The sequence below is a fragment of the Lactuca saligna genome, chromosome 8 (assembly GCF_052625555.1).
Source record: "Lactuca saligna cultivar CGN05327 chromosome 8, ASM5262555v1, whole genome shotgun sequence".
NCBI lineage: Eukaryota > Viridiplantae > Streptophyta > Magnoliopsida > Asterales > Asteraceae > Lactuca > Lactuca saligna.
The window spans coordinates 286,051,544-286,067,464 of record NC_136424.1 but is presented as its reverse complement, the minus strand read 5'-3'; the positions used below and the strand labels follow the sequence as shown (position 1 = coordinate 286,067,464).

The 15,921-nt window shown below is 37.7% G+C and overlaps 2 protein-coding genes across 4 annotated transcripts; one reads left to right on the top strand and one right to left on the bottom strand.

Moving 5' to 3' along the window:
• Window positions 1–2,841: 2,841 nt before the first annotated feature.
• On the top strand, window positions 2,842–8,670 carry LOC145010690 (histone-lysine N-methyltransferase EZA1-like). 2 transcript variants are annotated; one of them, XM_078969197.1, is made up of 18 exons: window positions 2,842–3,039; window positions 4,089–4,190; window positions 4,350–4,615; window positions 4,702–4,863; window positions 4,946–5,030; window positions 5,156–5,311; window positions 5,389–5,436; window positions 5,532–5,603; window positions 5,776–5,872; window positions 6,055–6,391; window positions 6,470–6,611; window positions 6,705–6,928; window positions 6,998–7,129; window positions 7,213–7,300; window positions 7,429–7,476; window positions 7,583–7,711; window positions 7,854–7,931; window positions 8,047–8,670. In XM_078969197.1, exons 1-18 carry the CDS (start codon window positions 2,995–2,997, stop codon window positions 8,230–8,232), a joined length of 2,397 nt encoding a protein of 798 aa, XP_078825323.1. In that variant the 5' UTR covers window positions 2,842–2,994; the 3' UTR covers window positions 8,233–8,670. The 2 variants fall into 2 exon arrangements, with proteins under 2 accessions (XP_078825323.1, XP_078825324.1); XM_078969198.1 differs by having other exon boundaries at window positions 2,843–3,039; window positions 8,050–8,670.
• A 157-nt stretch (window positions 8,671–8,827) lies between these two features.
• LOC145010691 (uncharacterized) lies at window positions 8,828–11,147 on the bottom strand. Of its 2 annotated transcripts, none has more exons than XM_078969200.1 (2): window positions 10,509–11,147; window positions 8,828–9,517 (listed from the first exon to the last, which is right to left on the bottom strand). In XM_078969200.1, exons 1-2 carry the CDS (start codon window positions 10,951–10,953, stop codon window positions 8,970–8,972), a joined length of 993 nt encoding a protein of 330 aa, XP_078825326.1. In that variant the 5' UTR covers window positions 10,954–11,147; the 3' UTR covers window positions 8,828–8,969. The 2 variants fall into 2 exon arrangements, with proteins under 2 accessions (XP_078825326.1, XP_078825325.1); XM_078969199.1 differs by having other exon boundaries at window positions 8,828–9,520; window positions 10,509–11,142.
• Window positions 11,148–15,921: the final 4,774 nt, after the last annotated feature.

Sequence of the window (15,921 nt, the reverse complement as noted above, 5' to 3'; positions counted from 1 at the left end):
CATTCCCTTCTCTCTCTTAGTTGCCTTCTTGCTTCAAGGTGTTTGTGAGCCATTAGAGGCACTACAATTGTGGTGCTTGCTTTCAAGAGTTCAAGAGAGTTCAAGAGATCAAGGAAACTAGTTGTTATTACTATATAACAACAAAGGTATGTCTACTACACTTCTATGTAATTTTCAAAAATTATAGAAGCATGCCAGGGTTTATTTTGTGTTCATAAAGTTGTATGTCTTATAGTGAAAACATAGATCCAACTAGGGTTGCATGCACACATAGGATTGTTTGTATTAAACCTATCAGTATCCGGTCGAGAGGACCGAAGGGGTAGGTCGGGCACCCAAATATGCCTGACAATTTATGTATGTTATGTGATTATATGGTATGTGGTACAATGGGGGAACTCACTAAGCTTTGTGCTTACAGTTTACAGTTTTGGTTTCAGGTACCTCTTCATCGAAGGGGAAGGAGCTGGCGCGGTAGCGGCACATCATGCACATACGCTGGTTTCCGCATCTATTAGATTTTTCTGGGATTTATACTCTGATATTTTGGTCAACATGGACTGTTGACTTTTCTATTGACCACGGGTTAACCAGTTTTACTTCTAGGGTTATTTTGGTAATTTGGGGATTTATGGAATTGGATCATTGATGGGTGTAGGTGCTGGTGTTAGAGCTGTATTTGGAGGAGGTTGATATTATCATTATGAGCTATTTGAGAGGTGAGTTGTCCTCACTATACTAACAGTGTCAAAGGCACCAATGCCGACCCTTTTCGGATTTGTATCAGAGTTTATTGCATGTTATGCTTTATGATATGTATCCTAGTTATAGGATGGTTGCTATGTTAGAGAACGGTTAGATCAATATCCTGGTTATAGGATGGTTGCTATGTTAGATATCGGTTAGATCAATATCCTGGTTATATGATGGTTGCTATGTTAGTGATCGGTTAGATCGATATCCTGGTTATAGGATGGTTGCCATGATTAGTGACCTGTTAGATTTGTATGGCTATTTGTTTATATGTATGAGCACATGTTTGTTGGTTTGGGGGATTGAGTTGAGACATGTCCTACTTTGTGTTGTAGGCCAAGATACCCAGGGCGGACCGGATAGACTGCAGACCCGGGAGGGTATATAGTCAGGCCGAAGGCCAGATAAGCGGTCCGGATAGGCTGAAGGCCCTGCGAGGTGGTCTAGATAGACTAATGGCCTGTGGCGCGGTCCAATCAGACTGATGGCTCATTATGCATGTTGTATTTGTTTATATAATATGGTTATATCTGTATGTCGTTGGTATTTTGGGGGAACTCACTAAGCTTTGGACTTACAGTTGTTGATTATGTTTCATGTACCTCTGATGATCGCGGGAAGGCGAAGGCGTGATTGTACAACTCCTCATATTTCATGATTTATTTGATTGCTTATGGGATACTATGATATTTAAACTATTTTGAAACAAATTGTAATAACTTAATGGTTTTAAGTGTTTTAAAAAGTTTTAAATTGGCTTGAATTTTTGTGGATGTGACACTTAAGGTGTTTATATAGGGTACAACTCGTACACCTAACGTACTCCTCGTACGCCCAACATACTCCTTGTACACCCCAACATACGAGGCCGAAGCTTCGCGATCAAACTGCTAACTACGCTCAACATATGCCAAGGTACGCCTCGCGTAAGGGCCCTCGCACGAGTACGCCCTGCGCACTCCCCATGTACCCCCTTGTACTAGGTTTTTTCCCCAAACCCTAAATTCTTCCGAAGGCCATAACTTCTTCATTATAAATTCAATTCTGACGATCCTTATATCCATGAAAAGGTAACGAGAGACTCTACACTTTTTTTGTCTCATAATTGACTTAAAATTTCTTGAATAAAAATCCAATTTCCATCAAAGTCTAAGCCGACCTTTACCAAAATACAAATCGAACCCCCGAATCATCTATATTTACATCACCCATATCCAAAATAGGTCCAGATCTCATTTCCTCAACGATCCTGAGCTTGATAATTCTTGAAATTTGGTCGTTACCTCGAAATAGGAAACAATTCGGAACAAGGTGTTTCACAACATGATTGAAAAGTATTTTTGGACTACCGATTTCCTTAACAATAGATAAAATCTACAAAGTTGATGTAAAAGTTGTTAGTGTATTTGCATACTCATAACCATTTGGTCTATTCTCTAACTTGTCGACCTAATCATATTAGGTTTGTATAACTAAGGAGTTTATTATACTTACTCATCAATATCTAGCCCATGAATGACATCTTATAAGAGTTGTGAGGATGATGTACTCATTGACCACAAAGAAGACATGACCAGAACATGCCAAATACAACAAGTTAGTGGGTGGCACATATCATGAAAGGCATACTAAGTGTGGTATGTGATTGGGCCTTTATCCGATCTTTCAGATAAGCCACAATCCTTTGGTATTTAAGGGATATGATCCCCCATTTAATGTAGTTTGACTCTGGGTGATCTCTCGAGGTTACTTGTTTTTTTTCGTTCATACGAAGAGCCTTGATCTTAATGCCAAGTAGGCTATTGTAGCACCATAATCACATGTGTGTGTACAAACCGTGAGAGGGGAGCTAGATTTGTTCCTATTTTTTTGTTAGGTTGTATTTATACTTTTACCATGTTTTTATATCTTTTTTGCATCGAAATAGTAAGGTATTTTCGGGATTGTACATATATTTGTGTTGTTTACTTAAGAGCGTCATGAGTCGTGGGATGCAAAGCTTAATTCCATTGCTCTATTTGATAAGTCTCCCCAAAATGGTATTTTTGTGATTTTATTTATTTTAATTTTACTTAGGGTGCCGGGTGGTCTTCTTTCTAGCAGTGCAGTGGACCCAATAACACACCAGATTTTCCGCGGGTATCCCTTCAGGGTGATAAAACCCTCTGCGTACGCTCATCCCTCCTCCATTACAACTTACAACTTACACCCTTCACTTCACTCCTCCTTCCGCTGCGATCGATGATGGTCTCCACCTCCAAATCCACCGATTCCTCTAATACCAGAGTATCCTCTCTCTCGCTCTTTCTCATCATCTTTTTGTTCCTTGAATTCACACAGACACGCACCTTGATTGATCACTCGTATTCTAAATGCACAGACACTTTTGTATTCTCTTTTCTATTATGTGTGTATGAATTTGGGGCTTGTTGATATAATTCAATTGATGATCGATCGTAACTTCTTAAAGTTTCATGCCTTTGCGTTACATAATTGACGATGATCATTTTTCACTTGACTGAGTTGTTCTAGGATGGGAGGTTGCTATATGACTTTCTTCTTTCGATACTTGACGCCTCCAGTTGACTGAACCGGTGAAACTAAGAAAATTTTGAATTTTAACTTCAATTGGTACTATTTTGAATTGCGAACTTATTTGGTACTAATACTAAAAATTATATTCTCCTCTTCTCTTGTTCGCTGTTTGTGTATAATTTCTAAGGGTTCAACTTTATACTTAACATGATACTCATACTGATTTTGTAACATCATCCCTTTAAGGCTTATGGCTTGTGCTCTACTTCCTTTGTGTTATCATGGAAATTTCAATCCTTTTGGTTTTCCGGAGTGATGCACATCTATATAACTGTTGAGTCAATACCAGCTGGTGGTTCTGAAGCATAGTCGAATAACTTTTACTCCCATTATCAAACAGCTCAATCTGACATGATTGCACCTGTGCTACCTGTAAAAGTGGCCTATTTACCCCAATCATTTCTTTTTGAATTTGTTCAATTAAGGAGATTTATAATGATAGTATTTTTCTATGAGTCCACAAGAAAAATGCATCTTGAATCTTAGAATGGAGGGACTATTACATTTCCATGCTTGATACACTGTTTGCGGAAAAAGAAAAGCAAGGAGCATTGGTTGAAGAGAACTATATTTCTCCAATACTTCAAATATTGCTTAAATGCATAGTGAAGATTTTTGTTTCAAATTTTATATCTTGGTGTTTTGTTTGACTATTGGAAACAGTAGACCAAAGTTGTATTTGTATATTAATCATTTGATACATTTTGTTGTCCTGATTACCATCCTCCTTAAATTGACAGAATTTGCGGGGAGAGCAATTTTCTGGTGATTTAGGAATCTTAACATCAAGGATAAATCAACTGAAGAAGCAGATTGAAGCAGAAAGGGCTCTTTTGATTAAAGTGAGTTGATACCTGTTATGATGTACTTTGTATCATGTAGTTATTGTTTGTGTTTGTTTTCATCATCTAATGGCATCACCTAACCATGTATCACCCAGCAAGTGCTCATAAGAAATAAAGTTAGTAAGTAAAAGTAGTTACCATTTTACTGTTGAACAGGAAAATGTTGAGAAGAATAGAGAGAAGTTAAGAAGCGATGTTTCTGAGCTTCTGTCATTAGCTATGCTTAGAACTGATGGTTCGTCTGATGGAGAGGGTAAGATGCTTTCTTCAAGGATTAAAAATCCCCTTTGCCTTCTTACTGGCCAAATATCAAGTGATGATAACACCAACACCACCACTCAAGAAGCAGCTATTTCCATAAGTGCTAAGCTACCACCTGCAGATAAAATACCACCTTATACTACTTGGATATTTTTGGACAGGTTTTTCATCATCTCTACTTTCTTTTTTAAATATACATAAACAGGAGAAGATTACTGAACCAGTTTCTTTTGCTTTTGGATCACAGAAATCAGAGAATGGCTGATGACCAGTCAGTTGTTGGGAGGCGACGTATCTACTATGACCAAAATGGAAGTGAAGCTCTCATCTGTAGTGACAGTGAGGAAGAGATTACTGAACTAGAGGAAGAGAAACACGAATTTTCTGAGGCAGAAAATCGCATCATGAGGTTAGTTGAAATATTTTAGCTCAAACATAAATAATCATTCATGTAGGTCTGAAAACATATCATTACATGCTGAATTTTGCAGGACGATTTGTCAGGATTATGAGCCTAGTGAGGAAGTACTTAAAATCTTGACACAACATATCGGTGGAAATACTTCAGAAATCTATGTACTCAAGTTGCTTCGATATCTTCTTGATCAAGAACTCATGTTTTCCACGTCAAATTTTACTTTTTACTACTCTTCCATATACTTGTTACAATATTCTCTTTTCTTGCTTCTTCTGTGATGTAGGAGGCATGTATCATGCTGAAGACAGAAGAAGAAGAAGAAGAAAACCGAGATGTGTGTACTTCTACAGACCATGAGCATCATAGGAACATATCTCTGGACAAAAGCCTTAGTGCTTCATTAGATTCTCTTGATAATCTCTTTTGTCGGCGATGTTTGGTACTTTTTGGTTACTGTTGGTTAGATTGGGTCAATGGTAATATGCTCATTTCTGCTTATTTATGTGAATGTGACAGGTATTTGATTGTCGTCTTCATGGCTACTCTCAGTCTGTTATTATTCCTGTAAGCATTTGTGCTCTCACAACCATTGCACTTTCATGGTGGGATTTACTGCATCCTGCACTAATGTAATGTGCTTCCACTTGCATCTTAAACAGACCGAAAGACAGTTCTGCCCTCTTGAGTCTCAAGAAAATGCAAAACCCTGCAGTGACCACTGTTACCTTCAGGTTTACCAACCCAATCTACATTTCACATTCCCTAGTAACTGAGTCACTAGGATCCATCAAAGGGTCTATCTTTTTGCTCCCCCTTTGACTATTGATAAATTGATTGTCATTCATTCGTATCTATTTCTTTATCTATCCCTTCAAAATGAAATTGTATCTCAAATTATTGCAGTTTCAAACTCAGAAGAAGCATTCAGATTGTGTGGATGTCTTAAGTGAGACACACAACAGAACCTCAGATCAGAAGATCCAGACTGGTGTTGATCCAGGTGATGATTACACAAAGCATATTTTTAGAGGCTAGATGCAAGTAGTCTCTCTTTTTTCATATATAAATTTGCTCCTCATTGCTGGCTTTTGAAGGGGGAAAGAGGATTGTTTTAATTACATGTGAACCTGTATCTGTTGGTACTTGGTATGATGGTTTAATCTATGTATGATGACAATACAGGGAAGCGAAAGGTATCAAAACAAACAACCACAGTCACAGTGTTAGAAGAATCAAAAGATGTGACTAACGAGCAGCAAGAATCTTCCCTTAAAAAACAGAAAAGGTTGTCAATTGAAGATACTCGAGTTTGTGATGAAAAAAGCATGGAGATGGATGTTACCGAAGATGAAACAACCAGAAAGGATGAAGCAACTAGTTCTGGCTGTGTTTCAGCAGATGTGATGAAAGATCTGAGTAGTGGAGGAGTCCATTTGTCAAATCCAGTAGTAAATTGTGAATGGAAACCTCTTGAGAAAGAATTATATGTGAAGGGATTAGAGATTTTTGGGAGAAACAGGTACATGATTATTGTTTGTGAAGCATTAATGTTGTTTGTTGTTTGAGGTTGTGTAACATGATTGTGATGGGTTTGCAGCTGCCTGATAACCAGAAACTTACTTTGTGGGTTAAAAACTTGTATAGAAGTAGCCAGTTATATGTATGAGATTGGAGCAGAAACGTCAGTGAATGCATGCTCTATGTTAAATGGCAACGAGAGAGTGGATGCAAATGCTAAGGTCTGGTCTGGTCTGGTTTGGTTTGGTCCTTGTACATAGGGATAGATATGGGCCATGTTGATGTTGTGTTAAACATTAAACATGTTTATGTAGGAGCAAGAGACGGGGTCAAGGTCAAGGCTGCTTCGCAGAAAGGGTAGAGCAAAGAAACTAAAATATTCATGGAAGTCTGCTGGGCATCCCTCCTCAATCTGGAGACGAATTGCTGATGGGAAGAATCAGTCTTGCAAGCAGTATATTCCATGTGGATGCAAATCTATGTGTGGGAAGGAATGCCCCTGTTTAGATAATGCTACTTGCTGTGAGAAATATTGTGGGTATGTATTTGTTGACTATTCGTTTTGGAAATAATATAATAATAAATCATAAATGAGATGATGTTTTAGGTGCTCGAAAAGCTGCAAGAACAGGTTCAGGGGATGCCACTGTGCAAAGAGTCAATGCAGAAGCCGGCAGTGCCCATGTTTTGCTGCTGGCCGTGAATGCGACCCGGATGTTTGCCGAAATTGCTGGGTCAGGTGCAAAATCAAATTGCTCCTTTGATTTGTCTTTCAATCAATCAATATCCTTCCATACTCGACTTTCTTTCTGCATCTTGCAGTTGTGGTGATGGCTCCGTAGGAGAGCCCCAAAGAAGAGGAGAAGGCCACTGTGGTAATATGAGGCTCCTTCTCAGGCAGCAGCAAAGGGTTAGCATCCCTCTGCTTTTGATAATCCTTCACTCTTTCTCTCCATCTCATAGTATATTTAAGACTCTGTTAATTGTATATCTATGGCAAACAATTTGTTATAGTTTTGTGATTATTGTTGTCTTCAGATTCTGTTGGCTAAATCGGATGTTGCTGGTTGGGGAGCATTTCTGAAGGTAGGATAGTTGATATATATATATATATATATATATATATATATATATATTTTTTTTTGGTTTTAAAGTTAAAGTTAAATGGTGTTTTGTTTTTCTCTGTGCCTAGAATTCTGTGAACAGAAATGAGTATCTTGGAGAGTACACTGGTGAATTGATCTCACACCGTGAAGCAGATAAGCGAGGCAAAATATACGACCGTGCAAACTCCTCTTTCCTTTTTGATTTGAATGATCAGGCAAGCAACCAGTTTCAATGCTATTTTGTTTTGAGATTCACAGTTTTGTGGACATTAACCATCCAATCCAATCCAAATCCCATGATATTGGTTTTGGCAACAAGTTGTCATAGTTGGTTGGTTGTTTGCTTGCATGATGCAGTATGTGCTTGATGCTTACCGCAAGGGAGACAAATTGAAATTTGCCAACCACTCATCAAATCCCAACTGTTATGCAAAGGTACCGTATGTGTTAATTTTCCGTAAACCTAAACCTAAACCTAAATCTAAAACCAAATCTAAACTCTAAAGAGAGGTTGGTTGGTTGTTTGGTTGGTGTGTACATGCATGCATAGCAGGTGATGATGGTGGCAGGGGATCATCGGGTTGGCATATTTGCTCGAGAGCGTATAGAGGCTGGTGAAGAACTGTTCTATGACTATCGTTATGGGCCTGATCAAGCACCTGCATGGGCTCGCAAGCCCAATGCTTCTAAACCAGATGACATTTTACTCCCTCAAGCTCGAGCTAAGAAGCACTAATCTCTTTCCATCTTGGTTGCTTGCCTGGAGAGGTAAAAAGTAGCTTATGTAGCTATTCCACGTTGGTGCTGGCATAGCAGTACGTTTGTGCCCCCTATTATATATATATATATATATATATATATATATATATATATATATATATATATGTATGTATGTATTTATGTGCCTTAAGAAAGGTGATATGTATACACGGTAGATAGGCAGCATTTAATAATAATAATAATAATAATAATAATAATAATAATAATAATAATAATAAGGTGGAAATGGGAGTGGGGCAGGCAGAGCATTTGTGATGGCATGGGTGTCTCATTTGTATATATTACTGTTAGGATAAATAAGAGATATGGCAGCGGTGTATGTATTATTGTTGTGATTGAATCTTGTAATGAATGAATGAATGAATGAGGATGTATTGGGTAGAGTTGTTGATTTTGAGTGGGGTGGGGTTTGATAATGTTATTTCCTCCCAAAGTCTCTGTTTTCCTTATTTGTTGTGCTAGAGTTTTATGTAGTAGAGGTGAAAATGGTCTCCATCTTATCTATTAATACCCGGAATAATAAATAATATTACAAACAAGGAAGGTAGGAATTAGCATGGACGTGTTTTGTTTTCCGTTGCATATATAGATATAGTTGGCAGAAGAGTTCGTGGTTTATCATACAAATACAACATAACATAAATGAGTAGTGTAAAAAGAAAAGGAAAAGGAAAAGAGGGTGTGGTGTTGAGATTAAGAAGAAGAAAAAGTGGCTTGGAGAAGGACGTGTTTCTTGTTTGGGTAACCCATGCCAAGTGCGTGATTGATATACACCTTCCCATCCTTGACAAGGGCAGCAGTTGCAATCCGATGCTTAAGCACGGGTGACCTTCCAATCACGGAAGCTGTTGCCCAATCATCCTTGCTCTCCACCAACTTCACACCATTGGCTCCTGCCACAACAAGTTTAGTTCCCCCGGCTAAAAGTTCCATCCCATCTGCAATGCTCAAGCTACCATCAACCTTCACCACTGTAACTTTATTGTTGTTTTTTATTTCAACCTTGAACAGATTTCCGGTCATGGTGTGTGACACCAGTAAGTAGCCATTTGGGTGGTACGCGATCCCGTTCAGGGTCACTATGTCTTTGTACCACTCTTTAGCATGAAATACTGGGCTCCTTATCACCGACAGTAATTCCCCGTCTACCCCAACTTTCCATATTTGTGTACCTTTCGCATCTGTTACGTATGCATTCCCTTCTGCATCAACGGCTACATCATCTGCAAAGCTTTTTCCATCTGCTGCTCACATACAAACAAACAGTTAACATCGCCCCAACTTACAAATAAAATTGATTATTAAAATCCATACGTAATTGATGGGAGTTGGTACAACAAACAAGTCAAAAAAAAAAAAAAAAAAGCAGTCGTAGTCGTACATGTGCCACAACACAACTCAAGTCTTGGAAATAACGAACCTCGGCTCAGTTTTTTTCGTTTAAATTAGGTGGGTGGTTGGTGGGCCTACCGAGGAAGGAAATGTCAATTAAATACAATATTACAAACTCCATGTTCGGTGTTCCTTCCTAATTGCTATTTTCAATTAATTATTTAAGCATCCACTTTAACCTAGGTACTTTTCAACAGATGCTCCTCGCCAGGCTGGCTACATTTATATGTCAGATTATTTATTTGTAACAACGTTCTACATTGTCTATACTCTATAGTCTATACTATATGGAATACATGAAATGGCTAATAACCAATAAATATCCTATTTTTAGAAGCACTGCTTGCCTTCAAATTGAAATTTTGCCTATTAAACTTACCATGTTAAGTCCTACAATCCTACTTTGGAATTCACCAAATTTTTTCTTTTCATAATATCTAATCTCAACTCTAAACCAACCCAACAGCAGCAAAAAGTTTTAATAAAACATAAATTAAAATATGAATATTTCAAAAATAATATCGATAACATATATCTTAGCATCTATTGAAGATTTGGGGAAATATTCATAAAATGAGAATTCCTGTTTCTTAGATTGTGGACTTGTTTTTATGCTGTTTCTGGCATATACAATAGCATTCAATAACAACCTTCGATTCTCGGAAATGGCATTATCCGTATTACTTTTTTTTTTTTTTTTTTTTTTTTTTTTTTTTTTTTAATCTAATAATTGTAACTTTCAGTGGATGATTCAAAACAGTTTCAGAGTTTTAAGGACGAAAGTATTAAGTAAGTGTTAACAGAAACAAAAGAGAGGAGGAGATGATCAGTAGTCAGTACCTGAGGAACTAAGCTGTGTGAAAAACAAGCGTTTCCATGAATCCATATCATAGGCCGCAACAGCACTGTAAGTGTTTCCAAAAACATCGGCGATGGCCACCACCACCCGGTTCCTCGGCCGGTCAATGAAAAGGCCACAGGTCCCGTTCCCAACGGCGTCGGTATTCTTCACGACAGGGATCTCTTCAAGGACGACGTTGTCGTTGGGGTTATGATCATCAGGAACATTGACCACGCCAAGACCGCCGCCGTCCGTGAAGGAAACGATGAAACGACGTTTGACTTCGTCCCATTTGCTGGATTCTCTGAACCAACCGGTGCTGTGGAACTGGTAGTAGTGGCTGCTCGGAGTAGCTGATTCCAGGGATATGATGATGGCTACAGGGATCGCCGATAGGACCAGAAGAAGCAACAAAAACCTGGTCGAGCAAAAAAAGGACGCCATTGGAATTGGAATCGGAATGAAGAAGCCCGAAGCTAAAATACCCGAATCTTTATACTAATAGCCAGGATACACAAACAAAGTGTGCACGGGTAGAGTAGGTCTTCACTCTTCACCAGAACACCGTAAAAGATGCTAATTAAATTACAAATATTGTCCCTAAATTACTCTCAAAATGCATATTTCTTTTTAACGTAATAGCCTTTTCATACATTTAACCATCTTTATATCCCACATTCCAACCCATCTTCTCTTTTTCAATATTCATGTCTATAAAAAAGAAATTATTGATGTCATTTGTCTTTTTTTTTTTTTTTTTTTATTATTAATAATTTTTTATTTCTTTTTACATATTCTTTAAAAATGATGTATATTTTTTTCTATGATTTTACATTAAAATTTAAATTCTTTTAAATCCCTTAAAATTAACATTATTAATAAAAAATTTGAAATTCAAAAAGTTTTGTAATCAATTACTTGGAAAGAAATAATCAGTTATAAATAATCTTTTATTCCACTTATTTTGTTCTCATTTTTTTTTTACATTTTTATAAACATACTTTATAAATTTGTTATATATATATATATATATATATATATATATATATATATATACACACACACACTTTATAAACAATGTTTTTTTTGTATTTTTCATGGTTTTTTAACCACTAATTTTTTAAGACGCATTAGGCTATTAAATTAACTGATAATTTATGATTGATTCGGTTTGAGTGAATACTCGAGTTTTGATGGGGGAGAATACGAAAAACAAAGATATTTTACCTAAAGAAGCTTTGTTTATGTTAGAATAAAGGTCTTCCACACTTGGTCAAAATTGGATGGCGGAGGGTGTAACATTTTATTCAAGAGATATGTTTTTTTTATTTTTTTTTTATTTTTTTTTTATTTGTTTCAAAAGAGCAAAAGCTTGTCACGTCCAGTATATAAAGGACACATTTTTATACGAACTTTATGGTATCGTTGGCTCAATCTTGATGCTATGATTATCAAGAAAAAAGTAAAGCATCCATGTTTATTTATAAATATGTAAATGAAAATATATAATCTAAAGCATCCATGTTTATTTATAAATATGTAAATGAAAATATATAATCTAAAATTGGTTGTATCTAGACAAAATTGCAAAAATGGTCCTTTAGCTGGTAAATTTATGTGTTTTTTGTTCAAAATAAAATGTTGGTGCATTACTGGTCCAATTTTAAGTACTTTGTGTGGTTTTGATCCATATGGTTTTATTTTCTTGTGTTTTTGGTCCACATCCCACCTAAAATGACTAATACGCTCCTTAAATAATTATATTTTAATTTCTTTTATTTATTTTCTTATTCTTATAAAAAAATGAAAAACAAAAACAAAATAAACCCACCATACACACACATAGTCTCTCTCTCTCTCTCTCTCTTCTTTTTTCTATATGTCATCCTCCCAACCGGAACCTCCACCACCAAAATCAAATCAAACCCACAACACCACCACCACACCTTCTGGAACATTAGCTTCATTGGCATGACTTCATCGGACCACCCTTAATACCCTTCTTTTGACCTAGATAGTGCTTAAATCATGCATTGGACATGTATGATTGAAAAACTATGATTTTTATGGTCTCTAGGTTCGAGAAAGGCATTCTGTAAAGTCCCAATGAACGTCTTAATGGATTAAGAGCTTAATGCTTAAATTTGGTCTGAATTGATCTCACGTCGTGAGAAATGGAACCTCATGACGTGAGTTAGGCGATTGCCTTGATCTGAGAATCTTGTTGTATGAGTAAAGCTGAGTCGACTCACTGAGTGAGTTCGAGGCGTGTCTGTTCTCACGACGTGAGCCTTAATACAACGTGAGGGTGAGCTAAGGGAGAAAGTTGACCTTTGACCCCAGGCGTTGACTTTTGACCTGAGTTGACTTTTTGGCCAACTCTTGGTTTTGAAGGGCAGATCTAAGGTTTTTCTTGTACCATTATCTAGGTGTGGAGTAGCACTGGTGTAGCTGATAGAGAGAGCAACAGTAGTTGATTTTGGATCTAGAGGTGAGTTACCTTCACTATATCCATGGTTTAAGGGCACCAATGTCGTCCTACTAGTTGATGTTTATAGTAAGATGATTGTTTGGAATGCCAATATTTGTTGATGTTTCTATGGTTATTTGATTATGATATTATGTGTAGTGGTAGGGGTGAAATAGACCTGATATCTGGTTGAAATAGACCGAAGGGGATTGCAAGCACCCATATATGCTTAATAGTATTAGGTTGAAATAGACCAAATGGGATTGCAAGCACCCAAATATGCTTGAAAGTATCCGGTTGAAATAGACCGAAGGGGTAGGCGAGCACCAAGATATGTTTGGCAGTATGTGTGTTTAGTATGTGGCATTTTGGGGGAACTCACTAAGCTTTGTGCTTACAGTTTTTAGTTTATGTGTAACACTCTAAAATTTCAAACAAAATTTTCATTTTTAAATCACATAAAATCAGTATCATATTTTCTCAAAATCACAATGTATCAAATGTCAAAAACATGATTTAACAAAACAACTGATAATATCCTAAAATCCTCGACATAGTCTCGAACATGTGTGAACAATCAAGTCGGTGTCTTCCCGCGAACCTGAGAAGTACCTGAAACACATAACACACAACAGGGTAATCACGAAGCTTAGTGAGTTCCCCAAAATACCACATACACAAATAATAAGCCTTTCATGGCTATAACTCGGCATGGACCCTCCGGTCTCATGTGTCTCGGTGAGGAACCTCTGGTCTCACGGCTCGGTGTGGACCCTCCGGTCATGTGTCTCAGTGAGGACCCTTCGGTCTCACATCTCGGGTTGGAACCTCCAGTCCTATATCTCTGTGAAGACCCTCTGGTCTTACAACTCGGTTTGGACCCTCCGGTCCTATCTCAATAAAACACGGAATAATATAACATATATCACAAAGATAAAATGCACAATATCACATAACTCAGTATAAACAAATATGACCCTCCAGTCGATAACTCAATAAGACCCTCCGGTCACACAATATTACCGCTTAGGTAAGTATAGAGAAGACTCACCTCGGAAGTAAGCAAGTGGATCTAACACCCCACAAACAGTCTAGACTCCACCTACCGAATATAATTATCTCTAATAAGCAATTTGTAATAACCACTTCGAGATGCTAAGCTAACCCCTCCACTAAATCTCACAAAAGGTGAAAATACCATTTTACCCCTCCATGGTCTCTAAAGTCCACAGTTGTCCAAACCCTAAAAGTCAAAGAAAGTCAATGCCTAAGTCAACAGTCCATGATGACTAAAATCGTCGAGTGCATCTACGCGACTTGTCGAGTTCCCTCGTTTTCTCAGAAGTATCAGGAAAATCCAACTTAACTCGTCGAGTTGTCTCATCAACTCACCGAGTTGTGGCGTGTTCAGTCTATCGGGGAAAACCCTAGCTAACTCATCGAGTTGGCTCATGCACTCGTCGAGTTTTTCTAAACAAATTCTTATTTAGACAATTCTAAGCAGAAATAATGTACCAAACTCTAGATCTAGCCTCCCAAGGCTGAAATATCACGTAAAGTTGCAAGCTTTATGTCCATGCATGACATCTAGAGCTCGAAATGTCAACACAAGCTCTATTTAGGGTTTAATGCATATAAACTTGTCACCAGCTTGATAAAGCTTGGATCTTTGGGCTCAAGGGACTAAATATGGTCTAGATCTGGGATCTCAATTCCATGGCTAGCTCAAAACACTTTAGAACTCAAGAAAGGATGGAAAAGACCCTAAACTTATTAGGAAGGAGATCTAACCAAAACAATGAGCAAGGTTGAAGCCTTTTACCTTCAAACTGAAGCTAGCACTGAAAAACACTTGATCCAAGAGCCTCTTCTCGTTCCAAGCCTTGATGCTCTTCACTCCTCTTCCAAATGTGCACTAGAACACCGAAAGTTAGCTTTTTTTTTTTCTCTCTCTCTCTCTCTCTCTCTCTCTATCACACACACACACACAAATGAATACACTCGATTAGGGTTTCTCACAAAGTATAAGGGTGATAAGGGAGGCGGATTTCCGGTCAAGGTCCTTTAAATAGGACACAAACCCTGAAAATTAGGGTTTTCTCACTCAACACCTACTCGTCGAGTTGGGGTGCTCCAACTCGTCCAGTAGACTCTAAATCACGCAGCCAACTAACTCCTCTACTCTGCGAGTTGGGGCATCCAAATCGTCGAGTTGCTCTAAAATTATGAAAGTAAATTAATTAAATATTATACCTAGGATTCGGGATGTTACATTATGTTTCAGGTACTTCCATGTAACATCCTAAAATACGACTCAATTTTTTTTTTGTTTAATCATTACTAAAATCATTAGATCAATACCATATAATAAAACCCATACGTCTATGTATCAAAACTATAACAAAGTATCACAAGAAAACTGTATCAAGACTGTATCAAATCATGTCAATGAAAAGCTAATCAACTCCCATGACAAAAACTGAAGCCGTGGTGTGTGCGATGCCATCATCCCAAGCTCTTCCCTTTACTTGTGGAAGTACCTGAAACCAAAACTGAAACTATAAGCTGTAACGTCATAAATTCCGAAACCAAAAATTTTTCATTTTTACAATCATCAAAACATTGAGTAATAAGTTTAGGTTCCAATGTAACACTTTAGTCACGACCGATTACATCACAAAAGATCACAAAATGGTTTCCCCGAGTGTGTGTACGATCACACCGGCGCCTTTCCACGGTCCTCGCTAGTACCTGAAACACATAACACAACCACTGTAAGCATAAATGCTTAGTGAGTTCCCCAAAATACAACCTACGCACGTACGCCTTTCCAGGCCTTGACCTTCCGGTCCATGTGTCTCAGGGGACTTCCGTCCCGACTGGGTAAACCTTCCGGTCCTACCCACATCAACCTTACGGTCCATATGACCACGCCTTCCGAC

Bases quoted from the DNA above. Each gene is read 5' to 3' on its own strand.
- LOC145010690 (XM_078969197.1), top strand. From the start codon at position 2,995: ATGATGGTCTCCACCTCCAAATCCACCGATTCCTCTAATACCAGA. The intron at 3,040-4,088 runs GTATCCTCTCTC...TTAAATTGACAG, and splicing joins CCGATTCCTCTAATACCAGA to AATTTGCGGGGAGAGCAATT. The intron at 7,130-7,212 runs GTGCAAAATCAA...TGCATCTTGCAG, and splicing joins TGCCGAAATTGCTGGGTCAG to TTGTGGTGATGGCTCCGTAG.
- LOC145010691 (XM_078969199.1), bottom strand. From the start codon at position 10,953: ATGGCGTCCTTTTTTTGCTCGACCAGGTTTTTGTTGCTTCTTCTGGTC. The intron at 9,521-10,508 runs GTACTGACTACT...GTATGTGAGCAG, and splicing joins CACACAGCTTAGTTCCTCAG to CAGATGGAAAAAGCTTTGCA.